This window comes from Typha latifolia, chromosome 15, assembly GCF_019914945.1.
Source record: "Typha latifolia isolate L0001 chromosome 15, TyphaL0001v2, whole genome shotgun sequence".
Lineage (NCBI taxonomy): Eukaryota > Viridiplantae > Streptophyta > Magnoliopsida > Poales > Typhaceae > Typha > Typha latifolia.
This window is the reverse complement of record NC_133100.1, coordinates 5,231,697-5,251,500: the sequence shown is the minus strand read 5'-3', so window position 1 is coordinate 5,251,500 and position 19,804 is coordinate 5,231,697. Positions and strand designations below refer to the sequence as shown.

Below are 19,804 nucleotides of genomic sequence, written 5' to 3'. Positions count from 1 at the left end.
TTTATGTAAAAATATTTTTGGTAAATAGTTTCAAACCTATAGCAGACGGGAAAGAATGAACTGCGCTGAGCTCGAACACCTTGTTTTGAGAACCGTTTACCCAATTACACCCCCATTTACAACCGTTGGATAGATTGGTTGGGCCCCACGTCAGACTCCAGGTGGGCCCGGCCCAGGTTTCTGCTCGAAAAGCTTGTGTTCGGAACGACATCCGCAATCTCGGGGTCTCCGAACCTTTTCTTTTATTATATATATATATTGCAAAAAAATCATCCACGTCAAAATGGCCAACGAGATAAGGGGAGATAGGAGGAAGAAGCAAAACGGGAAGGTGAGCAGGTCACTGTGTCAGTGCTATCAATGCGATGGCATCCCATAGGTGGTCGCTGTGCCACCCTGGCACTTGCCGCACGACCAAGCCGAGCTCCCCTCCCCTCCGACCGAAGTCAATCCTCTCACCCCCCCCCTCTGTCCTAATCTTAAACCCCATCTCATGTCCTTTTCCTCCTATTTGTAAGGAAAAAAAAAGGAAAAAAAAACAACCCACAGAGAGTGAGAGGGAAAACAGAAAAGAAAGGGTATGGCTAGTTGCAGTGCTTCCCAAGAACATGGGAACTAAAACTGCCACACTCTGCTCCTTTTCTCTTCACTCCAACGCTCTCGGAGATGGAGTCTGGGACCGACGACAGCCGCATCGATCCCAGGTGGTTGATCGACCCGCGGCTGCTCTTCGTCGGCCCGATGGTCGGGGAAGGCGCGCATAGTAAGGTCTACGAGGGCAAGTACGTCGGCTTGATTCCTCATTGTGTAAAAGTTCACTTCTTTTGCCTTTAGTCTCTTCTTATTGTTTGCGTTCTGGCATGAGTAGGTATAAGGATCAGAGTGTTGCTGTTAAAATTGTGAACAGGGGGGAATACCCCGAGGAGGTGGCGAAGAGGGAGGCGATGTTTATGAGGGAGGTGAATATGCTGTCTAGATTCCAGCACAAGAACCTAGTCATGGTGATCCGTTTGGCTTTGCCACCGATTTCTTCTTAATTTCATTGCTGTACAAATGTTGGTTCTTTTGTTTGAATCTGGAGTTCTCATCCATATCTGCAGTTTATTGGGGCTTGTATGGAACCGGTGATGGTTGTGGTTACTGAACTTCTCTCAGGGGGATCCCTGCGAAAGTATATGTTAAGCATTAGGCCGCAGAGCTTGGAACCTCGTATGGCGGTTGGTTTCGCACTCGACATAGCGCAGGCCATGGAATGCTTGCACTCTCATGGAATCATTCATCGCGATCTGAAGCCTGGTAATTTTGCGTATTTATTTTCTTTATTGACATTTGCATACTCTGCAGTTGCTCTGTGTGTTGAAAGTAATGCCTTTTCTTTAAGGTGTGATCATTGTTTACACCTGCATGCAGATTTTCATTTTAGAAGTATAGAATCTGGTAAACATTAGGCGTGTGTCTGCCTGTAAATGGAAAGTAATCTATTATACATTCAAATGTTTGCGCCGGCATATGTGCTGAACAATGATGTTCACGGGGATTGTGCTTAAATATCATCTATGGTTACTCTGGATGATGGTCGCATTTAATAATCGTGTGTTTTTGTTAGTACATAAATGTAATTTGATCTAAGCCTTCATTAAAGTAGAACAGCGACAAACCAAACTCTGAGAGAGATGCAGTTCAGCTGTAAATGTGGTGTATGTAGTTTTATGGATTTTTGTTATTTAAATTGGTCATGCATATTAATGTAATAATATAAAATTGTGAACTTCCAAACAAGCCTTAGTTGATGTGAAAATGATGATTTAATATCATTATGACCACTATGTAGAAGCTATTAGAATCTCTAATTAGTCTGTAAAATCAATTGTGCCGAAGAATTTACAAAGATGCAGCACTTTAGGTGATTCTAGTTAGTCCTGTCAAATTAACATCTACATGTAATAAGCTGATTGACGAAGTTTGGATATACATTGCTTTCTTAATCTGTATGTTTCAGTACATTTAATGTTGAGAACATCCTTGGGGACAATGTCGAGGAGAACTACGAGAACAATAAAGAAATTAAATTTAAATTGACGATGTCAGAAACGACAAAATAGTCCAGATTGTATAAAGAAACAATATACTCGACGTCACATGGAGGATTAAGTGGAAAGTGCCAAGTAGAAGAAGGAAGTCAAGGAATCTCAGAAGAACCTGATAAGGAATGGTTCTACACGAACTTAAGTAGAGCCTGATATAGGGACATCTGATCGTTCTCCTTAAATTCATGTAAAAACATTCCTCAATGTTATCGTATTTCCTAGAAATGTTGTAAGAAGGTATGCCTAATCTTGAGGGCCAAGTTTGCTGATCTGTTCATAAATGCCCGAGTGCCTTAATTTTGCAAAATATGTGAACATCAGAGCTTGTAAAATACCCAATTTTGGGACGGTCCTGTAGCATTAGAATGTACAAATGATCCAAGTAATGAAATAAACTACTTCCAGTTTAATGACCTCAGAAGTTGATCTTTTCTTTGGCACTGTTAGTTTGGTATGTTTGTAGTATATAGTCTTTCTTGGTAATACCCTTAGGCCTTAAATTGGTTAATGAAATTTAGTGGAATAATTGGGCTTGCTTTTGTTATCTCACCAAGTGGTCCTACATTTTGATAGAAAAAGCGAAAAGTAGAGTTGATTCTTTCTTTAAAAAAATATACTAAAAGTGCCACATCACAAGGATATTAGGGGATAGTTCCAGCAATTATTGTGGAGGTATGTTGCCCCATCAGTTATAATTCCTTTATTTCCTAAACAGCAACTTGTATTATACTAGTTTTATTTATCTCTGTAACCATTACCGTTACCCTGATCTCCAATGATCAAAGAGTTCTTTCAAGCATCCTTGTGGCATTTCTATTTGTAGGAAATAAGAATATCAACTGTAGGTATATAATCTACCCCGACATTTATATCACCTGTTTTATAATCTTTCAAAGTCTGAGGCTAGAGTTTATCAGTTGCTGGCTTATAATCTTTGTCTCTGCCAGCTGAGTAGATTTTAATTGTGAGTTTAATTTAGCTTGAATTTGAGCCTTCTACGGTATCTTAAAGCTTTAAGTGTCATCATAAAAAAGTACTAAGCTTAACCTCAATAATATAAGACGCACACTGCACAATATAACTAGTCAGCCTGCTGCTTAGGACACGCTAAAATTTTATTCATTCTGTGTCAATTTGTCCATTCATATATTATTCTGCATTCTAACTGAGATACATCTAATTCAAGTTTCATTATTACAAGCATATGCCGGTCTTTCTTTTTCTGAAGCAAAAGCACATTGAAGCAGATAATGATCTATCATTGTATTTTATCCTTGTTAACATTAAAATCAGACTTGACAAGTTTGGCCTCATGACTTGTATAGGAAGTCAAGTTTGGTTGCAGGAAACTTTGGCAAGGAATCTGTATGCTGTTATTCAGCATTTGTAAAAACATTTGTCCTTCTATTGATTTGCGAACAAAAACTGTGGGCCAATGGTTTCTATCCCTGAAGTATTCTACTATCTTAGGATAATTAGGCACAGCCATTTTGCCATTTGATTTCTGATTTTTGTTCTCTATACCAAAGTAGGTAATTTTTACAAGGAAAATGTGAGTCATATTGTTTGCTGAAATAATGCATAAGTATGTAATATTGGCATGAAATGCCAAAGTTACTTTCCAGTCTTCCATATTTTGAAAGTTCATCTATAAAATATAGATTAAACAATTACAAATTAGTGGCTTTACATGTATATAATTCACTGCGAAGTGGTAATAGTGCAAAAATATGTTTATTATATGTGTTATCTTAATGCATCATATGTAAATATTCTGCGAGAATGCTTTCCTATATGATCCCTCTGAATTCCATCTTTGAAGTTGCAGTGGGAAACATTCGCTGAAAAGAAATGATTCAAATATATATGTGCTTCTACGTCCTACTTAATCCTGGAATTACTTTAAGCAGGTTATACTTGGATAACCAAGTTTCACTAGAAAAATAATACCCACTTGTCTTAACACTTTGGCACAAATAGAGATATGGTTGCTTTACCAATGTCATATCATGAAGAATAATCAGGGTGTCTGATTTACAAATGTTGTTGCTCGAAAGTAACACTCTTGTTCTTGTTATTTTCCTACAGAGAACTTGCTATTAACAGCAGAGCAGCGAACAGTCAAACTTGTAGACTTTGGTTTGGCAAGAGAAGAGACTATCAATGAGATGATGACTGCTGAAACAGGAACATATCGTTGGATGGCCCCAGAGGTGCATTCCTTAACTAATTCAGTGCCCCAAATTCTTAGGTGCAATTTTCCATTTCACAACCTTTAATGTAGGGTTGTTCTGGTTTGAACTGTATCTTTTCACTATTTTAAAATGCATTTCCCTGAAAATGTTCAACAGAAACTGACTATATTCCTTGGTTAACTTGTTCTTTCCCACCAAGGTACTAAATTTGCTGCTTTGACTTGATCGAAATGAAACATTTGACAATCTAACTCAAATCAAACCCAACTCATCATTGAAGCAAGTAGTGGAGTAGTGGTTGCATTTGAGAAATAAAACAGAATTTCCCTTCTTTTACTATTTCTCCTACTATCATTTAATTTAATCTGAAGAATCTTTTTCCCTTTTATGAAGTTATGCAGCTGCGCCGCATTAAAGCATGGAGAAAAGCAGCATTACAATCACAAAGTTGATGTCTATAGCTTTGGTATAGTACTATGGGAACTGCTACGCAATCGACTTCCATTTGAAGGAATGTCTAATCTTCAAGCTGCTTATGCTGCTGCTTTCAAAGTAATCTCTCACCTATGACAAGTTATTTATATAACTTGACATCATCTTTTGACATCTAACAAGATCTCAATTCGCATTTATCTCAGAACATGAGGCCAAGCACTGATGACCTTCCTGAGGAACTGGTCGCAATTTTAACTTCTTGCTGGAAAAAGGACCCCAGTTCCCGTCCAAATTTCAGCGAAATAGTGCAGATGCTTCTTCATTACCTTTCTACTATCTCACCACCTGAAGCCCCCATGGTTCCTCCTCGTGCATTTAGTTCAGAGAACATGGTCTTACAACCTGAATCTCCTGGGAGTAGTTCATTGATGACTATTTGTGATGACAACAGTGGCACCCCGAAGGCCGAGAAGGAAAACAAATCAAGGTGTTTCTGTTTCTGCTCCAACTAATGCTACCAGTGGCCACTCTGAACCTAAGTATATAACTGTTGAAGGGAATGGGAAGCAGTTCACCTTCTAATCTGGTGGTCGTCGGTAATTTTTCCATACAATAAACTTATGTTGAATAAGGAAAGGATCCAATTTTTATAGTTGGGGTTGTTACTTTGATATATAAAGGCTGCATGATACTTGACCAACATCAACATGATCAACATCATAGCTGATATTTGGTACTAATTACTTGCTTAAGGAATGGTGGAAAGGATATTCCAATTATGTTACAATTTGTGTGCATGTTGACAGGCCAGATCTATAGTGGGATTAATCTGATGTTGTTTCAGTTGTATTAGAATTTACCAGAGATAATTTATTTGGTCCTTTTTGTAGCTTGTGCTTTAGGATTTCACAAACTCAAGCTTTAGTATTACCAAGTTCATTCTTCTTCTTTTTTTCCTTATAACACAATTTTCTAAAAATTTTAAGTGGCAATGATTTGAAGAAAGAGAACAACTTGAATTTTCTGGCGATTTGTCTAATCTCTAGATTTCTTATCAATAGAGTAGTAGGAGATTACAAGCTGTAATATATAAGAAAGTGACTTTCCTGATGTTGAGGAAATGTAAGCTATGGGGATTGATACGAAGAAGATTTGCATTTGAAAATTGGTTGGTTTTCTATTTGGAGGCTGGACCATAAGGTGGTTAGGCCAACACTCAAAATGGCTGTTTGGCGACATATAATTTAAATCTATATGGCTATGCCAAAAGTCAAAAGAGCCGTTTGGCTTCTTATATTTGAAAAAAAAAATCGTATCTACTAGTACAAAAAAAAGTTATTTAGTTTATAAATCTCATTAAATATCTTTTCTAAGAACAAAAATATGCTTAGTATCTTGATATCCACTTTGATTTAACTGGATGTCAAAAGCCATTCTTTCAACCTTTAATGTGAATAAAGGATATAAAATGTACGATTGTTTTTATTTACATTGATTTCTTATTTAAAGCTATCAGATGTTGTATCTTAGAGCACATGAAACTAAATGACTCGAAACTTAAACTATAATTTGTGTGACTTAGATCTCTTATAAATTTAAGATTATATGCAATTTCCCCACAGGCATTAGTTTTAATATAAAAAAGACTAAAATTTTTTTTTTTTTTTGTTTCAATCTTTCTCACTTTTACATTTTTGATATGATTCGGACTTGATCGAATTACCATTGGAGACAGGTTCGATGGATTGAATCTATTTTTCTTATTTGACTTGTTTTGCTTATTTATCTGAGTTAGAGTCTTAGTCAATTTAGTTGTTTTCTTATTCGATCTAGTCATTTTTATATTAGCAAGTCGCATTAGGTTCTATAAATATGTGGAAGAGCAACCTAATTGAATTTGTGCAATTATTGATATTATTTTCCCAATTCCTAATCCTCTCTTTCTTCCTCCCCTTTGTTCCTCATAGCCGACGCCTCCTTATCTAAGGTTTTGGCCTCCTATCTCCTTCCACCGCTGACACCTTCTAGTCCCTAGGGCTAGCTGCTTTTTCTTTCCTCTTCACCTATGTTATTCAACCTACACCATCACCAACACACGTCTCCACTGATTAGCTACCAGTAACATCACTCTTTCACTCCCATCGATGATCACCAACTTGCGTCAGTGTGCACTCGAGGGCATCCCCAAGGGCAACTTGTGCTCGATGTGCACCATTCCCAAATCGGTGCACACCCTTTTAAGACAACAACAAGGGATCCTCCTTGATATCTCGAGTTGAACTTGTTGCGATCTTTAGCAACCCCTAAGTCGTGCCATATTAATTTTGGACATTAAAGTGTTTCAAAAGGAGATAATAAAAAAGTCATTTAACAAGTTTAACGGATGAAAAAACTAATAATTTGACATAGGTTAATACTCTAAAAAAGTTAGATGATATAAATGAAAAATTATATAATAGTTTGGATTTTGGCCTAACCATAAAGAGATAAAATTGGAAGTAAATGTATTTTACCAGTAGCTTTATGACATAGTGATAGTCGTCAAAATTATTATATACATTATTGACTAGTTACCTAACAGTTTAATTATTATTTAACAATAGTCAATCTCAAAATATTTGCTTTTTTTTTTTTTACTTTAGTGATAGCTATAGTCAATCTCTATATGATTGTAGCATCCATGACAAGAAAGAGTTTTTGTCCAAATGAGGATAAGCAAGCATGTTGAAAAAATAAACTTATGTGATATTTTTATTTCACTCCCTCTTATAACATTGAATTACTCCCTTTTGATTTCTGCTCCTAAATTTTGAGCCTTTAAAACTATGGTTAATGGAGGGTTCACAAGAATTTTTGTTCTTTTCCATGACTTTGCTCTCAAGCTTGTCGCTCATAGCACTTTTTCATTTCCTCAAAAAAATTTAATTTTTTTCACGGAAGGATCCATAATATCAATGTCTAATTCACAATCCTTATCAGATTCTTTATCTTCATTCCTAATAGTTTTTAAGGAAAGACTTTTAAACTTTTGAGGTTTATGATGAGAAAACTCGTAGTTTTATAAGTTGCTTATAAGTTATTTCACTTTCATTGAGGCTATGTCCTTACTTTCTTCATAGTAATGACTTTGACCTGAAATCTTTCAAGCAAAGACCTATGAATTTTCCTATCAATTTTATTTTCAGAAATTTTTTCACCTAAATTAAAATATGAATTCACAATGTCATTGAGCTTTGCATAAAAATTCATTAATAGACTCATTCTATTTCATGTGGACGATTTCAAAGCTTATCGTTAGCATTTGTAGTTTAGACAGCTTGATGGCAGATGTCTCCTAATGAGCAGTCTTAAATATATCTCATACATCCTTAGCTACTTCGCAAGTAGAAAATCGACAAATTTTATCAAGAGAGACATAATAAAAGATAACGTTTATTGTTTTGCTATTCCAATTAATTTTCTCATAATCAACTTTATTTCATATATCACTTGGTTTTTCAATATTTTTATTTTCTACCTCATAAGTAGCAGGACTCCAACCATTCATTATAAACAACCAAACTCTTTTATTTGCATATTTTAAATATCCACACATCTTAGCCTTATAATAATCATAGTTCCATCTAACATGGAGTGATCTAATGAAAAATGAGGATTGCCCTACAAAAAAATTCATCTCCTAAAAATCTCTCTTTAAGATTAGAGAGTCCCTGATACCAATTTAAAAAAATAAACTTACATGAATTTTTATGTATGCTATGATAGCAATTAAAAAAACATAATAAACGAATTAGGAGATATGATTTATCACATGCTTTCGATAATATTATGTGAAAACTAAAGTGTGAAAAAGAAAATCATAAACACATCTTTTTACGTGAAAAAATCTCAAACTAAGTAAAAAAACTACATATCCAAACTCGGATTGAAACTAGTCATTAAAACTCGTAAGAGTTAACAAAAAGCTTACAGATAACCTTTTGATCTCCATAATTTAATCTATACCAACTTCATTTGCTAGATCACCCGAGGCATTGCTTCCCGCTATAGGTTTCAAAACCTTAATGGCCCTCGAAACATAATTCTTACAGATCTGGTGTAGATGCGTAGAGTTGAGAATTTAGCACATTTTATCTAAAGCAAAAAAAAAAATGATCTCTAATGGCCTCCAAAAGATGATTTCAAAATATGATCAACAAGCTTACTATGATTAGATAGAGATAAGACAAATACTTCTTCAAGCTAAGGTAAGTATCTCTTAGAGATTGGGCAAAAAGATGTCCAAATAATTTTCACAAATTAGTAAATTCTATAAAGATTTGCAATCTCGTTCGAACACAAATCCATCCATCCATCCAGTTCGAACGACTTGACTTTAGTCTATATTTTTGAATGGCTTCGAACGACCGCTAAGATGCATTCGAACGACTAAAAATATTTTTCGTATCTTTAAACATTTTTCAAGTCGTTCAAATGACAGAGTAGATAATTGAATGCATAATGATCATCATGTGCTCTTGGACATATTTTTTTATACTACTTCAACCGACATGACATCATTTGAGCACTTCAACAATAATTTTAAAATCATTCGAACACTTTGACTTAAATTCAACTCTTCCTTAATGTGCTTTATATACTTTTGGGGAATAATTTCTTTAGAATATTAATGTGCTTCAAATACTTGTTGCCGAAAATCATTATTTTTTATTTTTATTAATAAGCTTATACAAATATGCCCTAACTAACTTTTTCTAAGCAATATTATATTACGTAGAAATATCTTAGAATTACAGTAAAATTTAAGGTTAATTACATCTAACCCGAAACTATAGCTCATTTTTTTTCATACACCCTTTTAGATAACAAATATCAAATAATCATTTTATCATCATCATCATTTCTCTTCTTCTTTTTTCTAAATTAAGAATAAAATATATTCTAGAGGGCCTATAATTAATCGTATAACAGTCCCTTGATAATTTTAAAATCAAGGGAGGTCAATATGTCATAAAAAAAAACAGTGTAAAATGTACAATTTATTTAATTACGATCCTTATATTTGCTTTTTTAAGAGTTACTAATAAAAGTCTTACTTAGAAAACCAAAGTGAACTTCTCTTTGTACTACAATTTTGTGATCTTGACTCGACCACTGTCACATAACAACATTTGTATAGTTTAGTAGTAGAGTTGAAAAGAAATTGACAAATATAAAAGTAGATACTCCTCGCTATCTTCGCAGGATAGTTTAAACATTTGAAGATTGGATGTACCCTGCACTATCTAGAGTTCTTGACTATTCTACATTTCCTTAAAAATATTATTTATCTAAATAGGCTACATCTTAAAATTAACACTCACAAAGACACATTTTAGCTACATTAATTGCCTTGCCACGACATTTTATGTTAAAAAAACAATGGATCGAAATATTTAACTATTAAGAAGGCATTAAATAGTTTAGCATTTTATAGAAGAATTATGTTTTATCTTTTTCATGTAGTATATTAACTACTAAGTATTTTTTACTTTAATTGAGTATTTTATATTTCAACTGCTTAATTATTTAAGAGTTTCTATTTTATATAAGTCTGTTGAAGCTGCCCATTTTGGTCAAAAACTCCATTATCTAGCCTAAGAATGCGAGTATATTATTTAACAAATTTATAAGAATGGTTTTTATATTAGAAAAAAGCTACATAGAAAGCATTTTATCGATTGAATCTTATGGTACTTTTTTTTTATTACAAAATTCGTTTTATAAGAAGACAAATTTAACACTTCTTTATGTTACCATCGTAAAAATTAAGTAACCATACTTGTATGAAATAGCAGTTTATATAAGAATTATTTAAAAATCATAAATATAAAAATTAGAAAGGAAGACAATAAATTACGTGACAGAGTAAATCCATATATTTAAGCTCATTGTGGACTTTAAAATTTTTTAAATTACTTCGTCAAATAAGATCAAATATTTTTTTTCCTAACTTTTAGATGTTAAAGTAAGGTAAAATTATATTTTATGCAAATTCATTTGTATCACTTTTAAAAAAGAAAACTATTTCGAGTATGTAAAGATATGAGAATCTTTAAATTCTACGTCTAATTTAATATAAAAAATTATGAATTTTCAAGAGGATAAAGTAACAAAGTAAACTATTAAATAATTTTTTCCTTAGAATTAAAATGTCAAATAGAAATATTTTTATACAAACTGAGGAGTCTTTTCTTTTCTTTTAAAAAAAAAACAAATTTCCTTAAAAAGGAGAGACAGCCAGCGGAGAGTCAGAAAGCCCGACAAAGATGACTTTTCTCCTAAGTAACCAAATTGAAAAGGTAATGGAAGAATGCAGCAGCTAGCTTTTTATCTGACATTCTATTCCGGAATAGAGTCAACTTATTCTACTAATTAATCCATGCACATATAATACTACTATTATATATATAACCCCGTACAACTCCCATTACTGCCGTTGCAGCCGGAACAACATAACTCTCACGTACAAGGAGACCGACGTGACCCCTGCGCTTCTCCTCCTTTCACTCCCCTTTTCCGATCGATTAGTTATTCCTATTCCCATTTTACTTTATCCATTCCTCCTCTGTCCCCCACCCTCTCCCTCTCTCCCTCTCTCCCTCTCCCTCCCCTCTTTAAATGCGACGACATCAACTTCGATTCACCTCTCGTCATTGGAGATCCGGGTGTTGGCCTCCCTTTAGCGTAAGACCAACTTCGGGAATAGTAATAATTCATGCAGAAACCACTAATTAAACAGTGTACAATACTACACTAACAGTTAAAAAAAAAAGAGTTTAAAATTGCAAGCTAGACCCTATCAATAGTGTTCCTAAACAAAGGTGGAAGGTAATTAAACCCTAATATATAGCTATCGATCTCACGCCTTGTTCAACTTGGCGGAGATTATCTCGAAGAAGTCTGGATACTGGATGATGTCCTCCAGTAATCCTTGCGGAACCATGGGGAAGTTATCCGACCCGTTGTAGAAGCTAACCGAGGTGGCGTCGAACGCCGGCGCTTCCGGGGTCACCACGGCTTGGTTGCACTGCTCGGCCGACTCGTCGTCGGCCTTGTCCTTCGCCGGGTAGAACCCGTGGATGATCTCCTCCAGCAAACCGGCACCTGGCGGCTCTGACCGCAGGAAGTCCCAGCTGTCGGTCGCTGTCTCGCACGTGTTGGCGTTAGCCATCGGCTGGTGCGGCTGCTGCAGTAGCTGCGAGGGAGAATAAGAGGACGACGGAGGAGTGGTAGGAAACGTAGCGTCGTTGGGATTGTTACAAGGAGCGAACCATGAAAGGGAAGAGCAGGAGGGGCAATTTGCAAACGATTCGTTGGGGAGAGGGCCGGGTGTGAGTAGGTTGCGGAGGAGGAGAGAGTTGAAGGAGGAGGAGGAGGAGGAGGAGGAGGAGGAGGACGAGGGGGGAGGAGGGGGGATGGGGTTGACGTGGGGATTGATTAGAGCCGGCCAGGGAGGAGGGGGAGGAGAGGAGGTCGGGTAGGGGAAGTTGGTGCGAGCTTTGAGCCCGCGCATGGCGCGGGCGGCGATGTCATAGGCGCAGGCGGCCTGCTCCGCCGTGTCGAACGTGCCGAGCCAGCGCCGCTCCTTCGACTGCGGGTCCCGGATCTCCGCCGCGTAGCGGCCCCATGGGCGCCGCCGCACGCCTCGGTACCGGGTGCCTTCCTTCGCCGGCGGAGCCGCCGATGGTAATGACTTCTTGCCGCCCCCGCTGCTACAGCTACTACTACTATTGTTTATGTTGTTGGTGGTGTTGGTGGTGGTGGTGTACTTCTTCTGGTGGTAGAGATAGGAATTGGCCTCTTCCATAGGGTGGAGATTTCTAGGGTTTTGGGAGAGTGGGGTGGTGGGGGTGAGAGATGAGAAGAGGTGAAGGGTGGGGTAGGGGTATTTATAGAGAGGAGATTTGATTGAGACACTCATGCAAAGGAGGGAGAATTGAATGAGGGTGGGAAAGGGGAAAAGAAGAAAGGAGGGAGTCATAACGGCTCGGCTTTCCCTCTCTCCAAGACTTTTAATTTTAATTTTAGTTTTAATTTTAATTTTTAATTTGGGGGTGTGTAACAGTGTAAAGTGTGTAACTTTATGTTGTACTGCACTCTTGTAGCCCTAGAGAGATAGGCTGGTTCATTTCTATATAGAAAACAAGATGTAACGTCAAGACGTGTAGCCATGTAGGATACCAATTTTTGGGAAAGCACCTTTGTGTGTTTGTTGTTATTATTGTTACTGTTCTACTATTTTGGGTGTTAATCATTAGACTTTGTGTTTTGATTTTATTTGTCTTAAAAAAAATATATTTCGATTAAAATTTAGCCCAACAGATTATTGATAGTAGTTAGCAGATTGTTTAAATATAGTTCATTTTTACTTATTTATATAGTAACTATGAGTTAAATCATTACATAAAAATTTAGGTATTTTCAAGGTAATTAATGTAAAAATATAGCAATCGAGGGAAGGCGATATGAGATATGTGTTAGTAAAATTTATCATAATAAATCAGTGGCGACTGAGTGATAATACCACGTTTCTGACTGTTACGTGTGGTAATAAGGTTATAATTTATTACGGGTGGGGAAGTTGGAGCAAAAGGGAATTAGAAGAGTGGTCTTTATTATTCAAATTACTGTTCCCATATCATCCACATTCTTTCAACTCTCTTCTACATAGTATCTCCACAAAGACAGAGATATATATATATATATATATATATATATATAAATTAATAAATTAATACATCAAACAGTAGTACTGTGGGTGGGGATCGACTTTATTATGAAGGTCCGTGCAAAATAAATAAAAAAGAAAGTAATATAAAAAGAACTACGTAAAATAAAAAATAATAATTGTGGGACAAAGGTATGATCTTGTTGTCGCCCCCTTCGCGTTTCCCCATGCATGGCTTCTTCCTCCCTTTCTCTTCTTCTTCTCCCCTTCTCTTCTTCCTCCTCCTCGCATGTAATAAAAGAACAAGGAGAAGAAGCCAAAATGCGTCATTTATTAGCAGCGACAGCAGCTGATCACCCTCTTAAACCCCCCATGCACGCTTATATGTAGTAGCTATTCTATTCTATTCTATTCTATTCTACTCTTCCTCTGAGGCGTCCGTAGATCGTATAGCCTTAGGTTTGACCTTTAAACCAAACCCCACCCCTCGATCCCATGCAATAATAATAATAATAATGATAATAATAATTTATCAAGAAAAGGAAACATTTGCATTTAACCCACTCGAACTTTTCTTCTCTTTGATAGGGTTGAAAATAGGTCGAGTTTACCGATTCGAGTTGTATGATTTTATCCATATAGAAGAATCCTTTAATTTATATATTTCACTACTTATATCTATATATCTGAAAAATGACTACAGATATACTTTGTGATTATACTTAGCAAATCTAGGTAAGACTAGGAAATGAATCTTGAGTTTTATTCAATTAATTTAATTTTTAAGAACGTATATATATTATGAAAAACTTCAAATAGCCAAATAGTTTGAGCTAGAAGGCAGGTTGTTAAATACAAATTTTTTAATAAATAATTATAGATGTATTTATATTATTAGAGAAATTTGTATTTCACACAGTGCATTTCATCTATAATTGTTTATTAGAAAATTATGTTACCCTATATAATTAAACTTAATAAAATTCATAAAAAAAATTATGAAAATATTCTTACCTAAACAAACCCTTACTCAAGCAATCTCCGAGCTAATTTTGGCTCTTTTTATTGCTTTGGAGTCTTTTATCTAAGGGAGAAGAAACAATCTTTTGCCTTAAAAGAAAGAAGAAAATAAAAGCATTTTAGTCTAACCAGTTCTCTTCTACTTGTATTAAAGTCTCTTGTCTAAGGAAGACGAAGCAATGGGAAAAAAGAGAAAGAAAGAAGAATATGGTGGAGCTAAACAAAAAAAGACAATTTAGAAAGAAAAATGATTCTAGTTGACCGAGTATTCTCTTTTATGTCATCTAATCAATTGTGTTAGTGTCAACCTATAAAAATATATTGTTTTTATTTATAAATATTAAAAATAGAGTGTCTAAACGATAAATAGGTTATAAAAGCTATTGTGAAAAATACAAATTTCCCTATTTTTATTATACACGTACGTACGTACGCAAGTACGTGTGTGGGTGTATACTACGTACTTTGTGTTATATGGTTGTAATGGCAACATAATTGGGGTAATTAAATTAAGCAGTGGAGGCCAGATCAGAGCTCTCACATCGCAGTAAATACCAGTTGGCTATTTCCGAGATTAAATGACGGTTCTCTCTCTCTCTCTCTCTCTCTCTCTCTCTGTTAACTTGGTGGTTGGCATTTGATTGATGGGCTTGGATGTGTGTGTATGGCGTGTGAGCGATGCTAATACCCAATAGACTTCCTCCTCTCATAAAAGAAGCAAGAGAGAAAGTCGATGGAGATGGTATAACATTATATATATATATATATATATATATACTCCAATATATTTGATAGGGGAGGATCTGGATGTCTATCATTTAGAATGATTACACTGGCGGCGATCAGAAGTTGTTCCCCCGGGTTCTCATGCTTTTATTAATTACTATTATTTACATTTTGTTTTATAACTATAAAAATTAATGATCTTTGATGTATATTTTTCTAAAAGCTAATAAAAATACTAGGTGTTCTTTTTCTTTATTTTTTTCATAATTTTTTTTATAATATATATTAAAAAAAAAGAGTAAGGTGGATGGAGTGGTATATACCTGCATGCAGTTTTGAAGGAATATAAAAGATAATGGAGATGAGGAGTGAGGAGTTTGGAACGTTGTTATCAGGAAAGACATTGAATTCGGCTGCTGATGGGTTTAAAGGGAGGGTTTGGAAACCAAGGATTTGTCACATGGACTTGTCTCTCTCTCTCTCTCTCTCTCTCTCTCTCTCTCTCTCTCTCTCTCTCTCTCTCGTAGTAGGTTATAGGTAGGGGAGTATATAGCGTAGGTGTGGATTGGAGAAGAGACGCATTTCTTTTCTTTATTGTACCGCACGAGTGACAGAATAAATTATTATTCTTAATACTGTCTTTTTTTTTGAATTTTTCATATAACACCCTTCCTTTTAATAAATTATAAATTACACCTTATTTAGATTTAAATTAATACTGTAAGAATATTCGATTAAATTAAAATATTTTATTTCTAAAATAATAAAATTACCTTATTATTAAAATTACTAAAATACTCTTAGTATGACTTATATAATATTTTAGTATAGTTATTTTAACTCAGAAGTTTAATTAAGTTTAACTAATAAAATTTAACAGCACATATTCGATAAATTATAGGACACGATTTAGAAATACTAAAAATACTGAGCATAAATAAATGTTTAGTTAAAATAAGATATTGTTTACAAATTTTTATTTTTTTTCCTTGAAGAAACCAAGATGAGTGGAAGTACATTTTCTAGACTTGTTGGTATTAATTAGTTTGTAATAATAGTTTATATATCTATTAGCATAATTTCATGTTAATTATTGCGGATCCTACCATGCAAATGAGGCACAGAAGCTTCAGTGAGAGATGAGATGCTAAAACTCCAGCCAAGTATACTTGTATCCTTAGATTTTTAATTTAGTAGTTTGTTAGCTTTGCGGTAATATATGTGTATATGGTTTGTTTTATAAGAATGGTATTTTCAGAAAAGAGAATGTATATCATTTGCAATTGCTTCAATGGCCTCAAATTATCAACGAGCAGTAGTTGAATATGGATGGCATCATTAGTTTATTGCATCTTTTCCAGATTTGACGATGGACGATGGACGATGGACGATGGATGACCACAACGACCAAGATCAGGCCCTTCGCCGAGCCATGCAAGCCATCAATGACATGAATCCATTGCCCATAGTCTCCTACGTATGCAAATTTGAGAAGGTTTGAACCTTGTAGCAGTAGCAGCAAAGACAAACAATTTTAGCCATTTTCTCCTCCTCGGATGAGGGGTCCAAACTCAATAGGAAACTTTTAATTGATAGTATCTTATAAATTGCACTAAGGTGCGATCCTAGCTATTTTTTTATTCGCACTCCGTCTTTGACAATTTTATAGTCCGATCTTTTATTTTTCTCTATAATTCTCGTTTAATATTTTGACGTTATTTTAACTAACTGATATCGATCAAAGTACTAAAATATACTCACTACTATTTTTTTCCCTCTCTACTTGAAGAAGTCATAGATAATTTATGTATTTATAATTATTTCATATATTATAACAAAATATTCTTTTGCTGGTACTGTTTAAATTAATAAAAGGTGTTAAACAATAATTATAAAGAAAAAAAAAAAGAGGGCCGAGTTATAAAAACCTCAAAGACGTAAGTCACAAAATAGATAAAATATAGAGTGTGATTTATAAAATTCTCTTTAATTAATAGAAAGATGGATGGAATAAGAAATTCTACAAAGAGCAAGCCCGAAAGCATAAAGTGTTTTCTACAGGAGTCATTTTAACACAATTGCGCTTTGGACATGCAATATTTTGGTGGTGTTCATGGCTTAGGACAGAGTGTACAATTTGAAGCATTAGCTTAGATGAGTTTGTTTGAGGTGATTCACACAAAGCAATTAAAGACATGGAAGAGCAGAACTCTTGAGATGGTAAAGTGACTGGAAGAGAAATCAAAGTAAAATGCTTAGATAATAATAACAAATTAGAGTAGAGAGTTCTAGTGAGATATCATATAAAAGCCCTACAAGGAGCTAATGCATTGATAATAGTAAAATGCAATAAGAGATAGCCACATCCCATGGCTGTAGTATGTGAGTTTTTCGTATTGGCTGGTCATATGCATGTGGGTATGTTTCTTGGTTTGATTTATCCGATATATTTTAGAATTAGTGTACTTATATCTTACATTGTGAATTTATTGTTACCCCCCAAATTTTCCTATTGAGAGTATTTTTCACATACATCTTGTGATTGAGCTTATTTTGATAATTTTGTTCTCTTTTGATATTTGTAGAGATTGGATCACATATGAAGTGCAAGAACACTTCAAATAGTTAGTGTTAAGTTATGCATAATAAGTGATATTAAAATGATAGTATAGTAAAATATAAGAAATAGTAGCATAACGAGGGTGGAATGAATCCCATTGATTAAAAAACTTGGATGCTAAATACAAATTTATCTTTTATTTTCTTAGGAAATGTAATATAATATCTTTTTATTAGTGTTTACAAGTATATATACATACACATATGTGCGCGCACATTGAGGTAGTTTTTACGATGAGATTAATTAAAATTGTGTTATTTGCAGAGATTTTAATAATAGTAAGATTGGACTTTTATTTTTTATATTACTAGATGCATATTTTTTTATAATAAAATACACATTTTTTCTAAGATATATCACACAAGAATCAATTTTTACTTCTTTTTTTAAAATAAAAGAATATTTTTTTTTGCAAATGCCCCTAAAAAACCTAAAGAAAAAGAAGGAGAACAGCTTGAGTTGATCTTCCTTCTTCTATTTTGCATAAATCCAAAAAATGCCCCAAATCTTGACTAGTGGAAGTAATTACAATCTCTTTTCCTTGGATCAAGTGATGAAAAAACAAAGAGAATGTAAAGATAAAAACTAAGGGAATAGTAAATTATACGTGGCAGACAGACACACGCTTCTATCAGACAAACAGAGACATCTGTAACAGTGGATGCTGTTTTACCCCTGAAACATTCAATTAATAAAAGCAACCAAGATATTGGCGGCGACCAGTAGACAGACCATCATTTATTTCACCCCATTGGGATGGCAAATGCAATCCCTCCTAAAATTCTTGCAGGAGATCATCATTTATTGATTTATATTCTACCTATACCCATATATATATTATTTTTTTGTGAACCCTAATTTATCTACTGTTTTCTTTTATAATAAAAAAAAAATAGGATTTGTCTTAGCAAAACTGGGTCCTTATGCTGGTAGTTGGGCTAAATCCTGGTTTTGGATTTGAATTTCTTTGCATAAATTAACAAAATTTACCATTAAAATAATTAATTTAAAACTTAAAACCTCAAAAATTTCTATATCATTATTTTCTTTAATATAAAAAACGACGAGGTAGGGTTTGAATCAGAAATAGTTGATAAATGTGTGGGTCCTGTGCACTACCTCCAGATGACTTCACTCGAGAAATTAAAAGGGAAGGGCAATGGGAATTTGCAAGATTTATGATGATGACCTCTCAACTCATCAACATGTCCAATCTCAAATATATTTTAATATATATATATATAGCAATAGAGAGAGAAAGAGAGAGAGAGAGAGAGAGAGAGAGAGAGAGAGAGAGAGAGAGAGAGAGAGAGAGAGATTGTTGGGGGATTCGATGTGGAATGAGGATCTTGATGCCAAGTTTCGTAGATTCAGATTTGACCCCCCATGTCCATCTTGCTCCCCTTTCTTGTCTAAAAGCCTTAAAATGGTAGTTTGCATGCGTTGGAGGAAGAAGAAGATCTTGTGAACCATGCTTAATTCCCTTTGCTTTTAAAAGCCAAACAGTACCTCGCTACCTTTTGTTTCCTAATCCCACTTCAAGTCTCTAAAATTTTAAATCAAATTTGAAATTTAGACATTACGTGGTCAAAAAACCTACATAAATTTTATATTGTCTCTAAGTCAATCTTCTACCTAAATAATCCATAGATAAAATATAAATCCAAATAACCATGGGCCAAAAAGAAAGACCTCAAATAGTATATGATACCAAGAAGGGCCAACATACTCGTCAATGTATGCCCATACATGAAATATAAGAAATTAATAACTAATTACAACAACTCCTACATGATATCAACAACGTTCTTCTCTAGTTTATAAAATATTTAACTGAAAGATGGTAAACATAAAACCCAATAAATATAATTCATGACAATCTAAAAGTAATACAATGCAGAGTAGAATATGAATAAGTGCAAAGGTGATAATATGCTCATAATAATATATAGTAAGTCATACTAAAATAAAGATTACAAATATAATTCATGATCATCAAAATAAGAACTCT

At 34.4% G+C, this 19,804-nt stretch overlaps 2 protein-coding genes across 3 annotated transcripts; one reads left to right on the top strand and one right to left on the bottom strand.

The window, feature by feature from the left end:
- The first annotated feature begins 307 nt into the window (after positions 1–307).
- On the top strand, positions 308–5,496 carry LOC140801986 (serine/threonine-protein kinase STY13-like). Of its 2 annotated transcripts, none has more exons than XM_073157389.1 (6): positions 308–782; positions 869–1,001; positions 1,101–1,296; positions 4,176–4,300; positions 4,676–4,834; positions 4,921–5,496. In XM_073157389.1, the coding sequence occupies exons 1-6, from the start codon at positions 667–669 to the stop codon at positions 5,227–5,229; spliced, it is 1,038 nt and encodes a 345-aa protein (XP_073013490.1). In that variant the 5' UTR covers positions 308–666; the 3' UTR covers positions 5,230–5,496. The 2 variants fall into 2 exon arrangements, with proteins under 2 accessions (XP_073013490.1, XP_073013491.1); XM_073157390.1 differs by having other exon boundaries at positions 514–782; positions 908–1,001.
- A 5,903-nt stretch (positions 5,497–11,399) lies between these two features.
- On the bottom strand, positions 11,400–12,649 carry LOC140802174 (ethylene-responsive transcription factor ESR2-like). The gene has a single exon (XM_073157615.1). It carries the CDS (start codon positions 12,564–12,566, stop codon positions 11,619–11,621), a length of 948 nt encoding a protein of 315 aa, XP_073013716.1. The 5' UTR covers positions 12,567–12,649; the 3' UTR covers positions 11,400–11,618.
- Positions 12,650–19,804: the final 7,155 nt, after the last annotated feature.